General features: G+C 37.1%; 1 protein-coding gene across 1 annotated transcript; it reads left to right on the top strand.

Annotated features, from left to right (window-relative positions):
• Nucleotides 1-1,499: 1,499 nt before the first annotated feature.
• On the top strand, nt 1,500-12,986 carry rabl2 (RAB, member of RAS oncogene family-like 2). The gene is made up of 8 exons (XM_052151867.1): nt 1,500-2,035; nt 2,156-2,185; nt 4,432-4,511; nt 8,360-8,439; nt 9,739-9,850; nt 9,964-10,061; nt 10,175-10,258; nt 10,330-12,986. Exons 1-8 carry the CDS (start codon nt 1,935-1,937, stop codon nt 10,405-10,407), a joined length of 663 nt encoding a protein of 220 aa, XP_052007827.1. The 5' UTR covers nt 1,500-1,934; the 3' UTR covers nt 10,408-12,986.
• Nucleotides 12,987-13,441: the final 455 nt, after the last annotated feature.

Genomic DNA, 13,441 nt, shown 5'->3' with positions numbered 1-13,441 from the left:
TTTTTTTATGTCATGGGTCAGGAAAGTTCTCATTTTAGCATATAAGATAGGATATACAATTTTCTATTAATAATGCATATTAACTCTTAACGTTTAAAGACGTTTATCTCTTTTAGACCTGGAACATTTTAAACAAATCTTGTGGAGATTTTGTTTGTGTTCCGCAGCTCACGTTCCTATAGTTACTGGAGTCCTTTCCAGTCGAATCGCAAAGACAAATCCAAACAAATGTGTCCCAAGATGCACATCCACTGAAGTGTGGATGCAATACTTGTTTATTAAAACATAAAGTTACATTTAAGCGGATTAGAACCCGGGTCTTCTTATGTAAGGAGTGAAATAGTTACCACTAAACCACACACCCAGACTTTAACTTATTGAGTTGATTGATTTGTTTCTCCAGTGACCAATAATATCTCATGACCAAAAGTGACAGACGTAGAGTTAAAGCTATCAAATGTATTATGTGAAATATTAGCGGAAACAGTAGCGGATCCTGGCATAGGCGATATAGGCAGGTGCCTAGGGTGGTAAAGCTCTCTGGGGCGGCATGACAGGGTACCTGATCGATTGACCCTACACAGAGCTTGCAAGATCGCGATGGCAGAAAGGTGCCCCAAATTGTGCCTCCTCACACCTGGCTCACGATGGGTGAAAGGTGCCCCAAACCGTGTCACCCCGCACAGAGCTCGCAAGATTGTGATGGGGAAAGATGCCCTGAGTTGTTCCTGATGGGGTACTCAGCCAAAAAGGCACTAAATGGTTAGGATTATAGATGTTCATAATGCATTCTTACATTCTGAACAAACATAAGATTTCAAAGTCATTGATGATTTTGCATCAATGAAAACTAGGAGTGGTGGGTTGAATTTGAAATTAGGAATTATGTGTAATAGCACAAGCAGCAACCTGCATGTATTCTGCTATTTCCTTTATTTATTGACTCTATAATTTAATTGTGCAATTTAGGTTCTGTATATATAATGTATATGTTAATATAATTTGCCATATATATATATATATATATATATATATATATATATATACACACACTAGCGTGCGCGTACTTCATTTCTATATTCATTGTCTAGTTACACGAAAAAATGAAAATTCTCTCATCATTTACCCTCATGATATTCCAGAAACATGGCTTTCTTTCTTTTGCAGAACGCAAATATTTAGGTCTATACAATGCAAGTGAACGTTGGCCAGGGGTTGGGATGTTAAGAGGGGGGTTGCGCCACCCCGGATCTTGCCTAGGGCACCAAGTTAGCCAGAATCGCCACTGCTTTTACGAATGCTCTTCGTTGCTGTGCGACCTCAAATTAACGTAGACATGAATCTCTCGAGATTGACAACATAGGGATCCTCTTTAGACAGAAGTCTCGCGAGATTGTCGAGAGAGGGATCCCTTCTATACACGAATCTCGCGAGATTGATGAGAGAGGCATCCTGTCTAGACGCAACCACAAGGAAGCCCTTCCGGGGTCTTGCCGTTGCCTAGAGACACGTTGTTATTGTCGTGCATGTTTAGAGTGTATTTTCAGGAACCAAACGAGGAATTCTACTCAAACAGCGATGATTGTCTCGTCTATAATCCAGCTGTAAAAGTGAACCAATTTGCGATCAGCCTTAAACCCGTCTTCGAGTGATTATTAGATATTATTGAACATTATTAAAAAAGAAGCTTGGCTAACATAAACACGCTAATCGACTAATTATCCAGCTAGCCAAAGTCATAATACCGTCAAGTTACTGTATCTTTTAGGAAAGAGTCGTGACTATTTGATGTAATGCTATATAACTATATTATATTAATATGGTTCGAACGCGTTTGATGGAGTAAAGCTGTTTCAGCTGTCTGGTCAGCTGTCTATATAATCCCACTGCAGTAAGAGGCTCAGTGTTAAACTCTTATAGTCTTTAGTCTTATAATGGACGCAGGAGGCATTTCTGATCTGGATCTGGAGAAATATGACGCTGACGAGCAGGTTAAAATCATCTGTCTTGGAGACAGCGCTGTGGGGAAATCCAAGTATGTTTGCATGCATAACTGTGTTGTAATGGAGCTGTGTTATTGCTTCTGTTCAGTATCGGTAACTGGAAAACCATTTGCAGATTATCTTAAAATAATGCTTTGAATTTTTGCTTACAGGCTGATGGAGAGATTCCTTATGGATGGATAGTATCCTTTTTTACGTTGTTTTGCCAGACAATCTGAATAAAGATATGCATGTAGTTAATCTCACAAAATCTGCCAAGAACATGCCAGGGCCATATTTCACCCCCAAATCCAAGTAAATAGAGACTATAGGCTATTTATATAGATTGCATTTTATAATGTATTTGTCATAAAAATAATGTCAAAAAATTATTAAATAAAATAATAATAGTAATTTATTTAATGTAAAATACAATGTATTATATATATATATATATATATATATATATATATATATATATATACATATACATACACTCACCTAAAGGATTATTAGGAACACCATACTAATACTGTGTTTGACCCCCTTTCAGCCTTCAGAACTGCCTTAATTCTACGTGGCATTGATTCAACAAGGTGCTGAAAGCATTCTTTAGAAATGTTGGCCCATATTGATAGGATAGCATCTTGCAGTTGATGGAGATTTGTGGGATGCACATCCAGGGCACAGAGCTCCCGTTCCACCACATCCCAAAGATGCTCTATTGGGTTGAGATCTGGTGACTGTGGGGGCCATTTTAGTACAGTGTACTCATTGTCATGTTCAAGAAACCAATTTGAAATGATTCGAGCTTTGTGACATGGTGCATTATCCTGCTGGAAGTAGCCATCAGAGGATGGGTACATGGTGGCCATAAAGGGATGGACATGGTCAGAAACAATGCTCAGGTAGGCCGTGGCATTTAAACGATGCCCAATTGGCACTAAGGGGCCTAAAGTGTGCCAAGAAAACATCCCCCACACCATTACACCACCACCACCAGCCTGCACAGTGGTAACAAGGCATGATGGATCCATGTTCTCATTCTGTTTAGGCCAAATTCTGACTCTACCATCTGAATGTCTCAACAGAAATCGAGACTCATCAGACCAGGCAACATTTTTCCAGTCTTCAACTGTTCAATTTTGGTGAGCTCTTGCAAATTGTAGCCTCTTTTTCCTATTTGTAGTGGAGATGAGTGGTACCCGGTGGGGTCTTTTGCTGTTGTAGCCCATCCGCCTCAAGGTTGTGCGTGTTGTGGCTTCACAAATGCTTTGCTGCATACCTCGGTTGAAACGAGTGGTTATTTCAGGCAAAGTTGCTCTTCTATCAGCTTGAATCAGTCGGCCCATTCTCCTCTGACCTCTAGCATCAACAAGGCATTTTCAGCCCACAGGACTGCCGCATACTGGATGTTTTTCCCTTTTCACACCATTCTTTGTAAACCCTAGAAATGGTTGCGCGTGAAAATCCCAGTAACTGAGCAGATTGTGAAATACTCAGACCGGCCCGTCTGGCACCAACAACCATGCCACGCTCAAAATTGCTTAAATCACCTTTCTTTCCCATTCTGACATTCAGTTTGGAGTTCAGGAGATTGTCTTGACCAGGACCACACCCCTAAATGCATTGAAGTAACTGCCATGTGATTGGTTGATTAGATAATTGCATTAATGAGAAATTGAACAGGTGTTCCTAATAATCCTTTGGGTGAGTGTGTATATATATATATATATATATTACATTTCCTTTAAATTTTGGGGTGAAATATGACCTGGACATATCTTGGTGAGGTTCACCCTTTAATGCCAATTTTCTCTATATGTTTGCACATGTGATGATGGTACAATAATTCCACTTAGTGTTGCTAGGTAATTTTGAACATTTACATTTTTAATACAGCTTAAATTTAAGAAGATCAAAACTGAGGGGTCTGGGTAGTTCAGCGAGTATTGACGCTGACTATCATCCCTGGAGACACAAGTTTGAATCCAGGGCATGCTGAGTGACTCCAGCAATGTCTCCTTAGCAACCAAATTGGCCCAGTTGCTAGGGAGGGTAGAGTCACATGGGATAACCTCCTCGTGGTCATAATTAGTGGTTATCGCTCTCAATGGGGCGTGTGGTAAGTTGTGCGTGGATCGCGGAGAGTAACTTGAGCCTCCACATGCTATGAGTCTCCGTGGTGTCATGCACAACAAGCCACGTGATAAGATGTGCGGATTGACTGTCTCAGAAGTGGAGGCAACTGAGACTTGTCCGGATTGAGGTGAGTAACTGCGCCACCATGAGGACCTACTAAGTAGTGGTAATTGGGCATTCCAAATTGGGGAGAAAAGGGGATATAAAAAAAAAAAGATAAAAACTGAATATGGACCATGGCTTGTATGATAGCTCATTATAGTAGTTTCTTTCTCAAAGCTGATTGGTTCTTAATTAAATGTTTCAGCCGGCCTCAGCAGCTGTCCACCTATGCTCTGACTCTGTACAAATACACCACCACAATCAACGGGAAAACTATCCTGGTTGGTAAGTGTGGCATGAAAAATGGTGTAATTGAACACACTTTAATCAAATCACTTTATTGTCACACTACCATGTACACAAGTGCAACAGTAGGTGAAATTCTTGTGTGCAGTTCCGAGCAACATAGCAGTCATGACAATAATGAGACATATACCAATTACAGTAAACACCATATTTGCAAATGTACACATAATTACACACAACACAATATACAAATAATAATAATATACAATGTGCAGTAAACAATACACACAATATAGAATGCACATACAATAAAAATAAAAAGTATATAAAAAAATTATATATATATATATTCTGTAATTGTATTGTGGAGAATATAATTATGACATTCCAGTGTGAGATTATAGATGAATAAAGTGCAGTGCTGGTGTGTATTGATCATGAGAGATCAAGTGCTCAATAGTCTGATTGCTTGGGGGAAGAAGCTTTCATGTAGTCGGCTGGTGCGGGTCCTGATGCTGCGATACCACCTGCCTGATGGTAGCAGTGAGAGCAGCCCATGACTCGGGTGGCTGGAGTCTCTGATGATCCTCCGAGCTTTTTTCACACTTCGCCGTTATATATGTCCTGGAGGAAAGCTCACCTCCGATGATGTTTCTGGCAGTTCGCACCACCCTTTGCAGTTCTTTGCGGTTGTGGGCGGTGCTATTGCCGTACCAGGCGGAGATGCAGCCAGTCAGGATGCTCTCTACAGTACTATTGTAGAACCGTGTGAGGATGTGGTGGTTCATTCCAAACATCCTCAGCTGTCTCAGGAAGAAGAGGCAGTAATGTGGACACTTTAGGTTGTTGCTATGTTGTTAAGTTGTTTTAACTGTATTTCAGCACATTGCTATGCAGTTGCCAGGGTGTTCTGGGTGGTTGTCAGGTTGTTGCTATGTTGTTAAGTTGTTTTAACTGTATTTCCGCACATTGCTATGCAGTTGCCAGGGTGTTCTGTGTGGTTGTCAGGTTGTTGCTATGTTGTTAAGTTGTCCATAAATAATGATCATTCTGATTTGACTTGAATGCGCCATTAAAGGGATGGTTCGTTTTCTCACCCTCATTCGATCCAAGATGTGTATGACTTTAATGTTTTTTCCTGCAGAACACAAACAAAAAAAAAAGATATTCAGAAGAATATTGCTGTTATGTAGGTCAATTCAATGTAAGTGAATAGTGGCCAGACCTTTAAAGCTCAAAGCACATAAATGTATCAAAAGAGTAATCCATAAGACTCCAGTGGTTTCATCAGTCTTCTGAACGGATCAAATGGTTTTTTAGGTGAGAATAAACCAAAATATAACTCCTTTTTCGACTATACATTTTTGTTGGTGCTCAGGATTTAAGCTCAATTACGCTTCCTGTAGCACCACCTAGGGCTCTGCGCATGCATCAAGCACTAGAAAGTGAAATCAAGCTTGAAATCCTGATTGTGCCTAGTGATTGCCATGGCAAGATAAGTTACAGTTTGGTTTGTTTTCACCCAAAGTCAACTGAATCGCTTCAGAGGACATGGATTTAACCACTGTATTAGTATTGATAACTTTATGCTCCCATAATGTGCTTTTTGTAGCTTGAAATGTCTGGCCACCATTCACTTGCATTGAATTGGCCTACAGAGCTGAAATATTCTTCTAAAATCTTTGTTTGCGTTCTGCAGATGAAAGAAAGTAATATACATCTGGGATGGCATGAGGGTGAGTAAATAATTAGGACCATAAATAAAATAAGTTTATATGGGTATAATGAACTGTTGTGTGGCTGGGCGATATGGCAAAAAATATTATCACGATATTCTTTTTCATATCATTCGATATCGATATTTATCACTGATCTTCTATGAAAATATTACAATATTGTATAGAGTTTATCAATTGAGTGCAGTTGGATATTAATGTTATAAGTTGATCTGTTCATTTTGAATCATAATGAAGTAAAAATAATTTTCTTATTTCTTTACAAATGAAAAGGTCAGAATAGTTATTTCAATGTGATATTTCAGCTTTTTATTTTGAATAAATTTGCAAAGTTATCAAAAAATCAGGTGTTGTTTTGCCATTATGGGGTATGTAGTGTAGATTGATGTGAAAATAATAACTATAATAATTTAAAGCATTTTAGCATAAGGCTGCAACATAACAAAATTAAGGGGTCTAAATACTTTCTGAATGCACTGTATGTATTATTTGTAATTATTTAAATATAACTATTTATAATTTTTCCATCATTATATATTGAATTATTGTTATTTGAGGGGCTTTCTCAGCAAATTTTTATTTATGTAAATAATTGCTATTAATTTGATAGAAAAATTTCATTGATTGACAGCCCTAATATATATATATATATATATATATATATATATTAGTGTATATATACTGTATATTTGTCTACTAAAATTTAAGCATTTAAGCATAATCCTTTATTTACTGTGGCTGCCAAAATTTTTAATAATGCTGTTTTGGAAGGAAATTGGTACTTTTAATTCACCAAAGTGGCATTCAACTGATCACAAAGTATAGTCGGACATTACTGATGTAAAAAACAGCACCATCACTAACTGAAAAAATACATTTTTGATCAAATCTAGACAGCAGCATCACTCCAACACCTTATCCTTGAGTAATCATGATAAATTGATCATTTGGTGATAGAAAATCACTTGCCATAATATCAAACACAGCTGAAAACTATTTGGTTCATTAAATGAAGCTTAACGTTGTCTTTGTGTTTGTTTTTGAGTTGCCACAGTATGCAATATACCGGTGTGTCTTATGGTCAATATTAGATCAAAATAGCAAAAAATAAACAGTTTTCTCTAGAAACTCGTCAGTCAATCATTGTTTTGAGGAATGAAGGCTATACAATGCTTGAAATTGCCAAAAAACTGAAGATTTCATCCAAAGGTGTAACTACAGTCTTCAAAGACAAAGAACAACTGGCTCTAACAAGGACAGAAAGAGATGTGGAAGACCAGATGTGCAACTAAACAAGAGGATAAGTACATCAGAGTCTCTAGTTTGAGAAATAGACACCTCACATGTCCTCCGCTGACAGCTTCATTGAATTCTACCCGCTCAACACCAGTTTCATGTACAACAGTAAAGAGAAGACTCAGGAGGACTTATGGGAAGAATTGCAAAGAAAAAGCCACTTTTGAAACAGAAAACAAAAAGAAAAGGTTTGAGTGGGCAAAGAAACACAGACATTGGACAACAGATAATTGGAAAAGAGTGTTATGGATCTTAACCCCATTGAGCTTTTGTGGGATCAGCTAGACTGTAAGGTGCATGAGAAGTGCCCGACAAGACGGCCACATCTATGGCAAGTGCTACAGGAAGTGTGGGGTGAAAGGTCAAGTGCTACAGGAAGTATGGGGTGAAAGGTCATCTGAGTATCTGGACAAACTGACCGCTAGAATAACAAGGATCTGCAAAGCTGTCATTGCTGCACCTGGAGGATTTTTTTATGAGAACTCTTTGAAGTAGTTTAAGAAGTTTTGAACGTTATTTTCAAATTGTTATAGTCCTGACTATACTTTGTGATCAGTTGAACGCCACTTTGGTGAATAAAAGTACCAATTTATTTCCATAAGACCAAAATCTGTTAATTATTCCAAACTTCTGTCCGCCAGTGTTGATCAAACAGTAAAAACATTAATTCAGTCAAGTGTGTTCATACTGAACTGCAGAACTGCACAGAACTTCAAGGTATCGCAAATTTGCCTTTTTGATATTGATGAAATGTAATACACTTAACAGTACATTTCAACACAAAATGTTATGCCATTAAAGTTTGTTTAAATTCGTGTGTAATTTGAGCTTCAAAGCTGTTTGCCTCCACCACAGATTTCTGGGATACTGCAGGACAGGAACGCTTTCGAAGCATGCATCCCTCATACTACCATAAAGCTCATGCCTGTGTTATGGTAAGAGAAAAGAAAGTTACATACTATTTACATGACAACATCTTTCACATTTGTGTGCTCTCAAAGTTTTACAATAAGTATAATTTTACAAAACAATTACACTACTAGGGCTGGTTAAAAATATTGCTTTTCCAATTAGGATTCCAGGATTCCTAAGTTACCAATTGGCCCGGTTACTAGGGTGGGTAGTCACGTTGAGTTAACCTCGTGGCCGCCATAATGTGGTTCTCGCTCTCGGTGGGGCACGTGGTGAGTTGTGCGTGGATGCTGCGGAGAATAGTGTGAAGCCTCCACATGCACTATGTTTCCGCGGTAACGCACACAACAAGCCACGTGATAAGATGCACAGATTGACATCTCAAACGCAGAGGCAACTGAGATTCGTCCTCCGCCACCTGGATTGAGGCGAGTCACTATGCCACCATGAGGACCTAGAGCGCATTGGGAATTGGGCATTCCAAAATGGGAGAAAAAAAGAAGAGTAAGCCAGACCAAGTGCTCCTAGGGAAAAGAGTTTATTGATGTTGATCGTGTAGCATAGCTCCTCTGAATGTTAACCCCTGTGTGACAGAACTTTGTACCCGAAGAACAATAATATTAGCACCTCTCTGAAAATGAAGATTTAAAGTTTACAGTTGAAATAATACAACATTTTTAACAGAAGAATTAATGAAGTGCTTTTATAAAATGTTAAGATTCACATTTCTGCCTTTAAAGGAGCCTTGTCATTAAGAATAAAATGTACCTTCATATTTTTGACATATAAGACACCATTTTACAATAAAAAAAACTTACTGTATATTTCAAAACTTAATCTCCAATGCAATAAAAGTATGTATTGAACACAAGCTGCTTGTTGTCTACTTCTGCGACTACACTACAACACTAGGGGGGTCATTAATTCTTGACTGCCTCTACAGTGGAAAAAACACCAACGCCTACTTTACATCATCGCACCCTTAGCCCCTCCCACTGGCACTCTTTGACCATATTCGTGTATCTCACACTGCTTTTAATAGATGCAATGTCAATTAACAACTCGGAAAAGGAGACTCCATCATGTTTCATTCAGCTGCTGCGTCTTGCTGTTTTGAGCACTAACGCATGTAAACATGCACTAGACGGACATCTTTGACCGTTTTGATGCATTTCTGACAATGTGTGCTTCAGCTTTTGATAAAAGTGTTCGGTCAAATCATGCTTTTAATAAGTAGTTCTCCAGATGGTTTGTAAATGACAATGCTCATTAAATTTTGTGGAAATCTTTAAAAAAAAAATAAAACCAGAATTTATTGGCAGGTGTTTGATGTACAGAGAAAAATCACTTATAAGAACCTCCCAAATTGGTACAAAGAACTGCGAGAGTACAGACCAGAGATCCCATGTCTGGTGGTCGCCAACAAGATAGATGGTAAATTTCACTGTTTTCTTTTCTGTGAAATTATAGATAAGAGCATTATGAGTTTCTGTTATGCTTTGCGCCTCTCTTACCTTCTTTTCTTCAATGTGGGCTCTCGTTAACAGCTGACTTGAAGGTTACCCAAAAGAGTTTCAATTTTGCTAAGAAACAAGGCCTGCCCTTCTACTTTGTATCTGCTGCTGATGGGACCAATGTGGTGAAGGTAAGGATTTAAAAGTGCATGATTGTCAAGTACCTGCAGAGCTCCCTACACCATAGAAAGGAAGTCAAGTGCTCTGTTCTGTGAAGTTCTAATGTTCTGGAAATGTTCCACAGGTTTTTAAAGATGCCATTCAGATGGCTCTGTCCTACAAGATGAATTCCAACGACTTTATGGATGAAGTTATGCGAGAGCTGGAGGTGTGCATTTTAATATTAATGATTACTCTCATTATGATGTCCAAGTTTACTGATTTTATTTCATTCTGCAGAACTTCGATTTAGAAAACAAAGAAGAATCATCAGATAAAGACGAAGAGACACAAGAAGGAAAAAACAACTCGGCATGACCGAAAGCACTCTTTCTCTACGCTGCTTCTGGAGTTGTACTGATGTTGTTCCTCAAATCATGGCTGTCCTCTCTCTATCCTGAGCAGCTACAGAGGTTCTGGAAAAACTACCTCACGCCACTGCTAGTGTATGTTCTTGATCCTAAAAGAAGAATAAATTATGATTCTGTGAATGTGAAAATTTATATGATAATAGAATCAGAAAAACATTAAAGCAGAGACTCATTTTGAATGGTTGATTCACACAAACCTGTCAAGGAAATGTTCTGGTCCGATTGTACTTTAAAATCAAAAGAAACACATTTTTAATTTTAAATTTTTTTTGCAAATAGAAAATGTAGCCTATTTTTAGGTCCATGAAGATTTTTTTACATTGTGGCATTATATTCATGACAGGTCAGCAATGCAAAAAATTTGATTTATTATTATTAGAATTGTAAGTATTTATTAATTATAGTAGTAATCTCTTGGTACTACCTTTAATTTAGCTGATTTTACAGTAATTGTACTGCGTCTTTAAGAGTAATACAGTAAATTACTCTGTTTAGAAGGAGAATCATCATTGAAAACAATGGGAATAATAAAAGTAAAACATCCAGATGTGTTACAGTAATGACAACAGGGAGGTTAAATGTGCTTAAGTGCCCTGAAACTATTATTACAATGCAATAAAGATCTTCATAATGGTCCTAAATGTAGCCTTCATTTTACTTTATGCAAAATATAATTTCATATGTAGTTTTTTGTATTAATTCAGGCTTAAATATGACCGGGACATTTTCTTGAGAATTACATGAACCCTTTAAGCTCGGATGGGCCTGGGATAAAAAACATTTGTCAAAATATTAATAACTACACTCTTGACCAACACAAAATAGGTATTGTTTGGTAAAAACTCTACTTTCCAAAGCTTGCAGGCATTATGACCAGTCATATCACATACCATTACTCAGAGGAGGTTATTACCTCTCATATTAGCCCACACACAAGATAATCAGATGCACAGATCATTAGACAATCCACACAAAACACAATGTTACATATAGCCACCAGGAGATGGCGCCAAGTACATGACACAGACTCGATGATTACTCAAATGGCACAGAATGAAACTCATTCTGTGAAATCTCATGACTAAAATCATGTCTGCATGCTAAGAAAAAAAACAAAAAAGATGCTTAGATTTTTCAGCAGTTTCTTAGGCTCAGAGTCTTAGAATATATCAATAAAAAAAATTGAAACTTTTCTTTACAATGATACCAAACACTTGACCCTTGTTGTTTTTTTTTTTTTTTTTTTTTTCAAGCATTTAATTTTAGGTATACCACTGAAAAAAGAAATCTTTAAAACACCTTCAGAGCTTAAAGGGTTTAATTTTTCTTTTTAATTAATAAATAATAATAATAATAGTTTTTTTTTTCAGCTACATGAAATATTTATGAGCAGCTCAAATTTAAAATGATGTTACATTAAAAAAGGGAATTTTGAGAATATTTAAAAAGGACTAATAGTTTGAAACAAATGGACACAGATGGAGCTCACCAATACGAATAAAGAATTTAAACCTTGTATTAGGGTAGTTAAATATGACATTTCAAGCAGCTCGTATTGAGGGACTACATAGAAGATTTGTAGTTTTTTAGAAATCTGTTTGTCAAATTGCAGGACTATTTCATTACTGCACCTATAATATACACTTGCCCAGGACTAGAGTATTGCACAAACATTGTTACCCTTATCATAGGACTCGAACGTTGTTTGTCCCTGTGCAGACACTTGCCCAAGTACCTTCTTAGGACTAGACAAGACGGCAGCCATGATGTAAACACACAGCGTGTAGTATACATATGAATGTGTGTTCGTCCAAACGAAATCAGGGGCAAAGAAAAAGTTTCAGAGACTATTTTGGAAGGTCCCTGGCCTTTAGTATCTGTCAGGTTCCAGTTGTGAATCACCATTGACTTTTTGTCTTTTAATATAAATGAGGATGAATGGCAGACTAGAGCAAAGATTTATACTGTGACTGAAGCATCTCTGTGTTGTGCAGCTTACAGACTTAAACTGGCTCTCATTGGACATCTCAAAAAAGGTCAAATCAACATTAAGGCGTCTGTTTGGCGTATCCATTATTCTATGACACATTTAGCAGACAGAGTTGAGCTTTTTCTATTTGTCCAGTGAGACCTTGTGTCATGGAGACCAGTAATATTCCTTTGAAGATCTGTTATGCATATCGCACAAACAGAGATACATTTTTTACTTTAGTATGTATTTTATGTTTCGCACAAGTGCTTTATATATCAAAATACGTCCATGTTGGTGAATTGAAATAGATGTGGACTGCACATGAATGTAACGTGTGTGTCTGAACTGAATACAATCTGCTTTCTGTCATTAGTAACAAAAACTTGCTCTTATTTCTGAAGCTTCTGGTGTTTTCATGCAACATTATGTACAATGAATATTAATGAATATGTTAATCATGATTATCTTGTCCTGTGAGTTGAATGTGTGTAGAATTAAAGAATTATGAATCAGCGCGATCTTACACGTTCTTTAGAAATGTTTATTAATGCAAGTTATGGGGTCATTCAGGAATTAGCTCTTGAACCTTTATACGAATTTAATACAAATGTGTGTCCCATTACTGGTTTTAAAGTGATAAATCACAAATCCCATGTTCTTTAGAGAGATAACTATTCGATTTGTTCGATTTCTATTTGCTCACTAAATGAAGCATGAAAAGTTTTAGTTTATTGTAGTATTTAAAGTTCTTAACATTAGTAAATCCATTAGATATCATGAAATTAAGATTCATTTCTGGTTTGATCTTTATCTAAATGACAAAAATGAACAAACACAATCTGTTTTATCTAATAACAAACAAGTTATTGTATTGTTCTGGTACATATTAAATACATCATTCAAACATTCACAGTGTAGGTTGGACATGTATGTGAACCCCTAGGCTAATGACGTCAACTAAATGCTAATTAGAGACAGGAGTTGGAAAACCTGGCATCTAATTAATGAA

Source organism: Xyrauchen texanus, chromosome 21 (assembly GCF_025860055.1).
Source record: "Xyrauchen texanus isolate HMW12.3.18 chromosome 21, RBS_HiC_50CHRs, whole genome shotgun sequence".
Lineage (NCBI taxonomy): Eukaryota > Metazoa > Chordata > Actinopteri > Cypriniformes > Catostomidae > Xyrauchen > Xyrauchen texanus.
The sequence above is the reverse complement of the archived record's forward strand: the minus strand, read 5'-3'. Positions and strand labels throughout refer to the sequence as shown.

Bases quoted from the DNA above. Each gene is read 5' to 3' on its own strand.
- rabl2 (XM_052151867.1), top strand. From the start codon at position 1,935: ATGGACGCAGGAGGCATTTCTGATCTGGATCTGGAGAAATATGACGCT. The intron at 2,036-2,155 runs GTATGTTTGCAT...TTTTGCTTACAG, and splicing joins AGCGCTGTGGGGAAATCCAA to GCTGATGGAGAGATTCCTTA. The intron at 8,440-9,738 runs GTAAGAGAAAAG...ATTTATTGGCAG, and splicing joins AAGCTCATGCCTGTGTTATG to GTGTTTGATGTACAGAGAAA.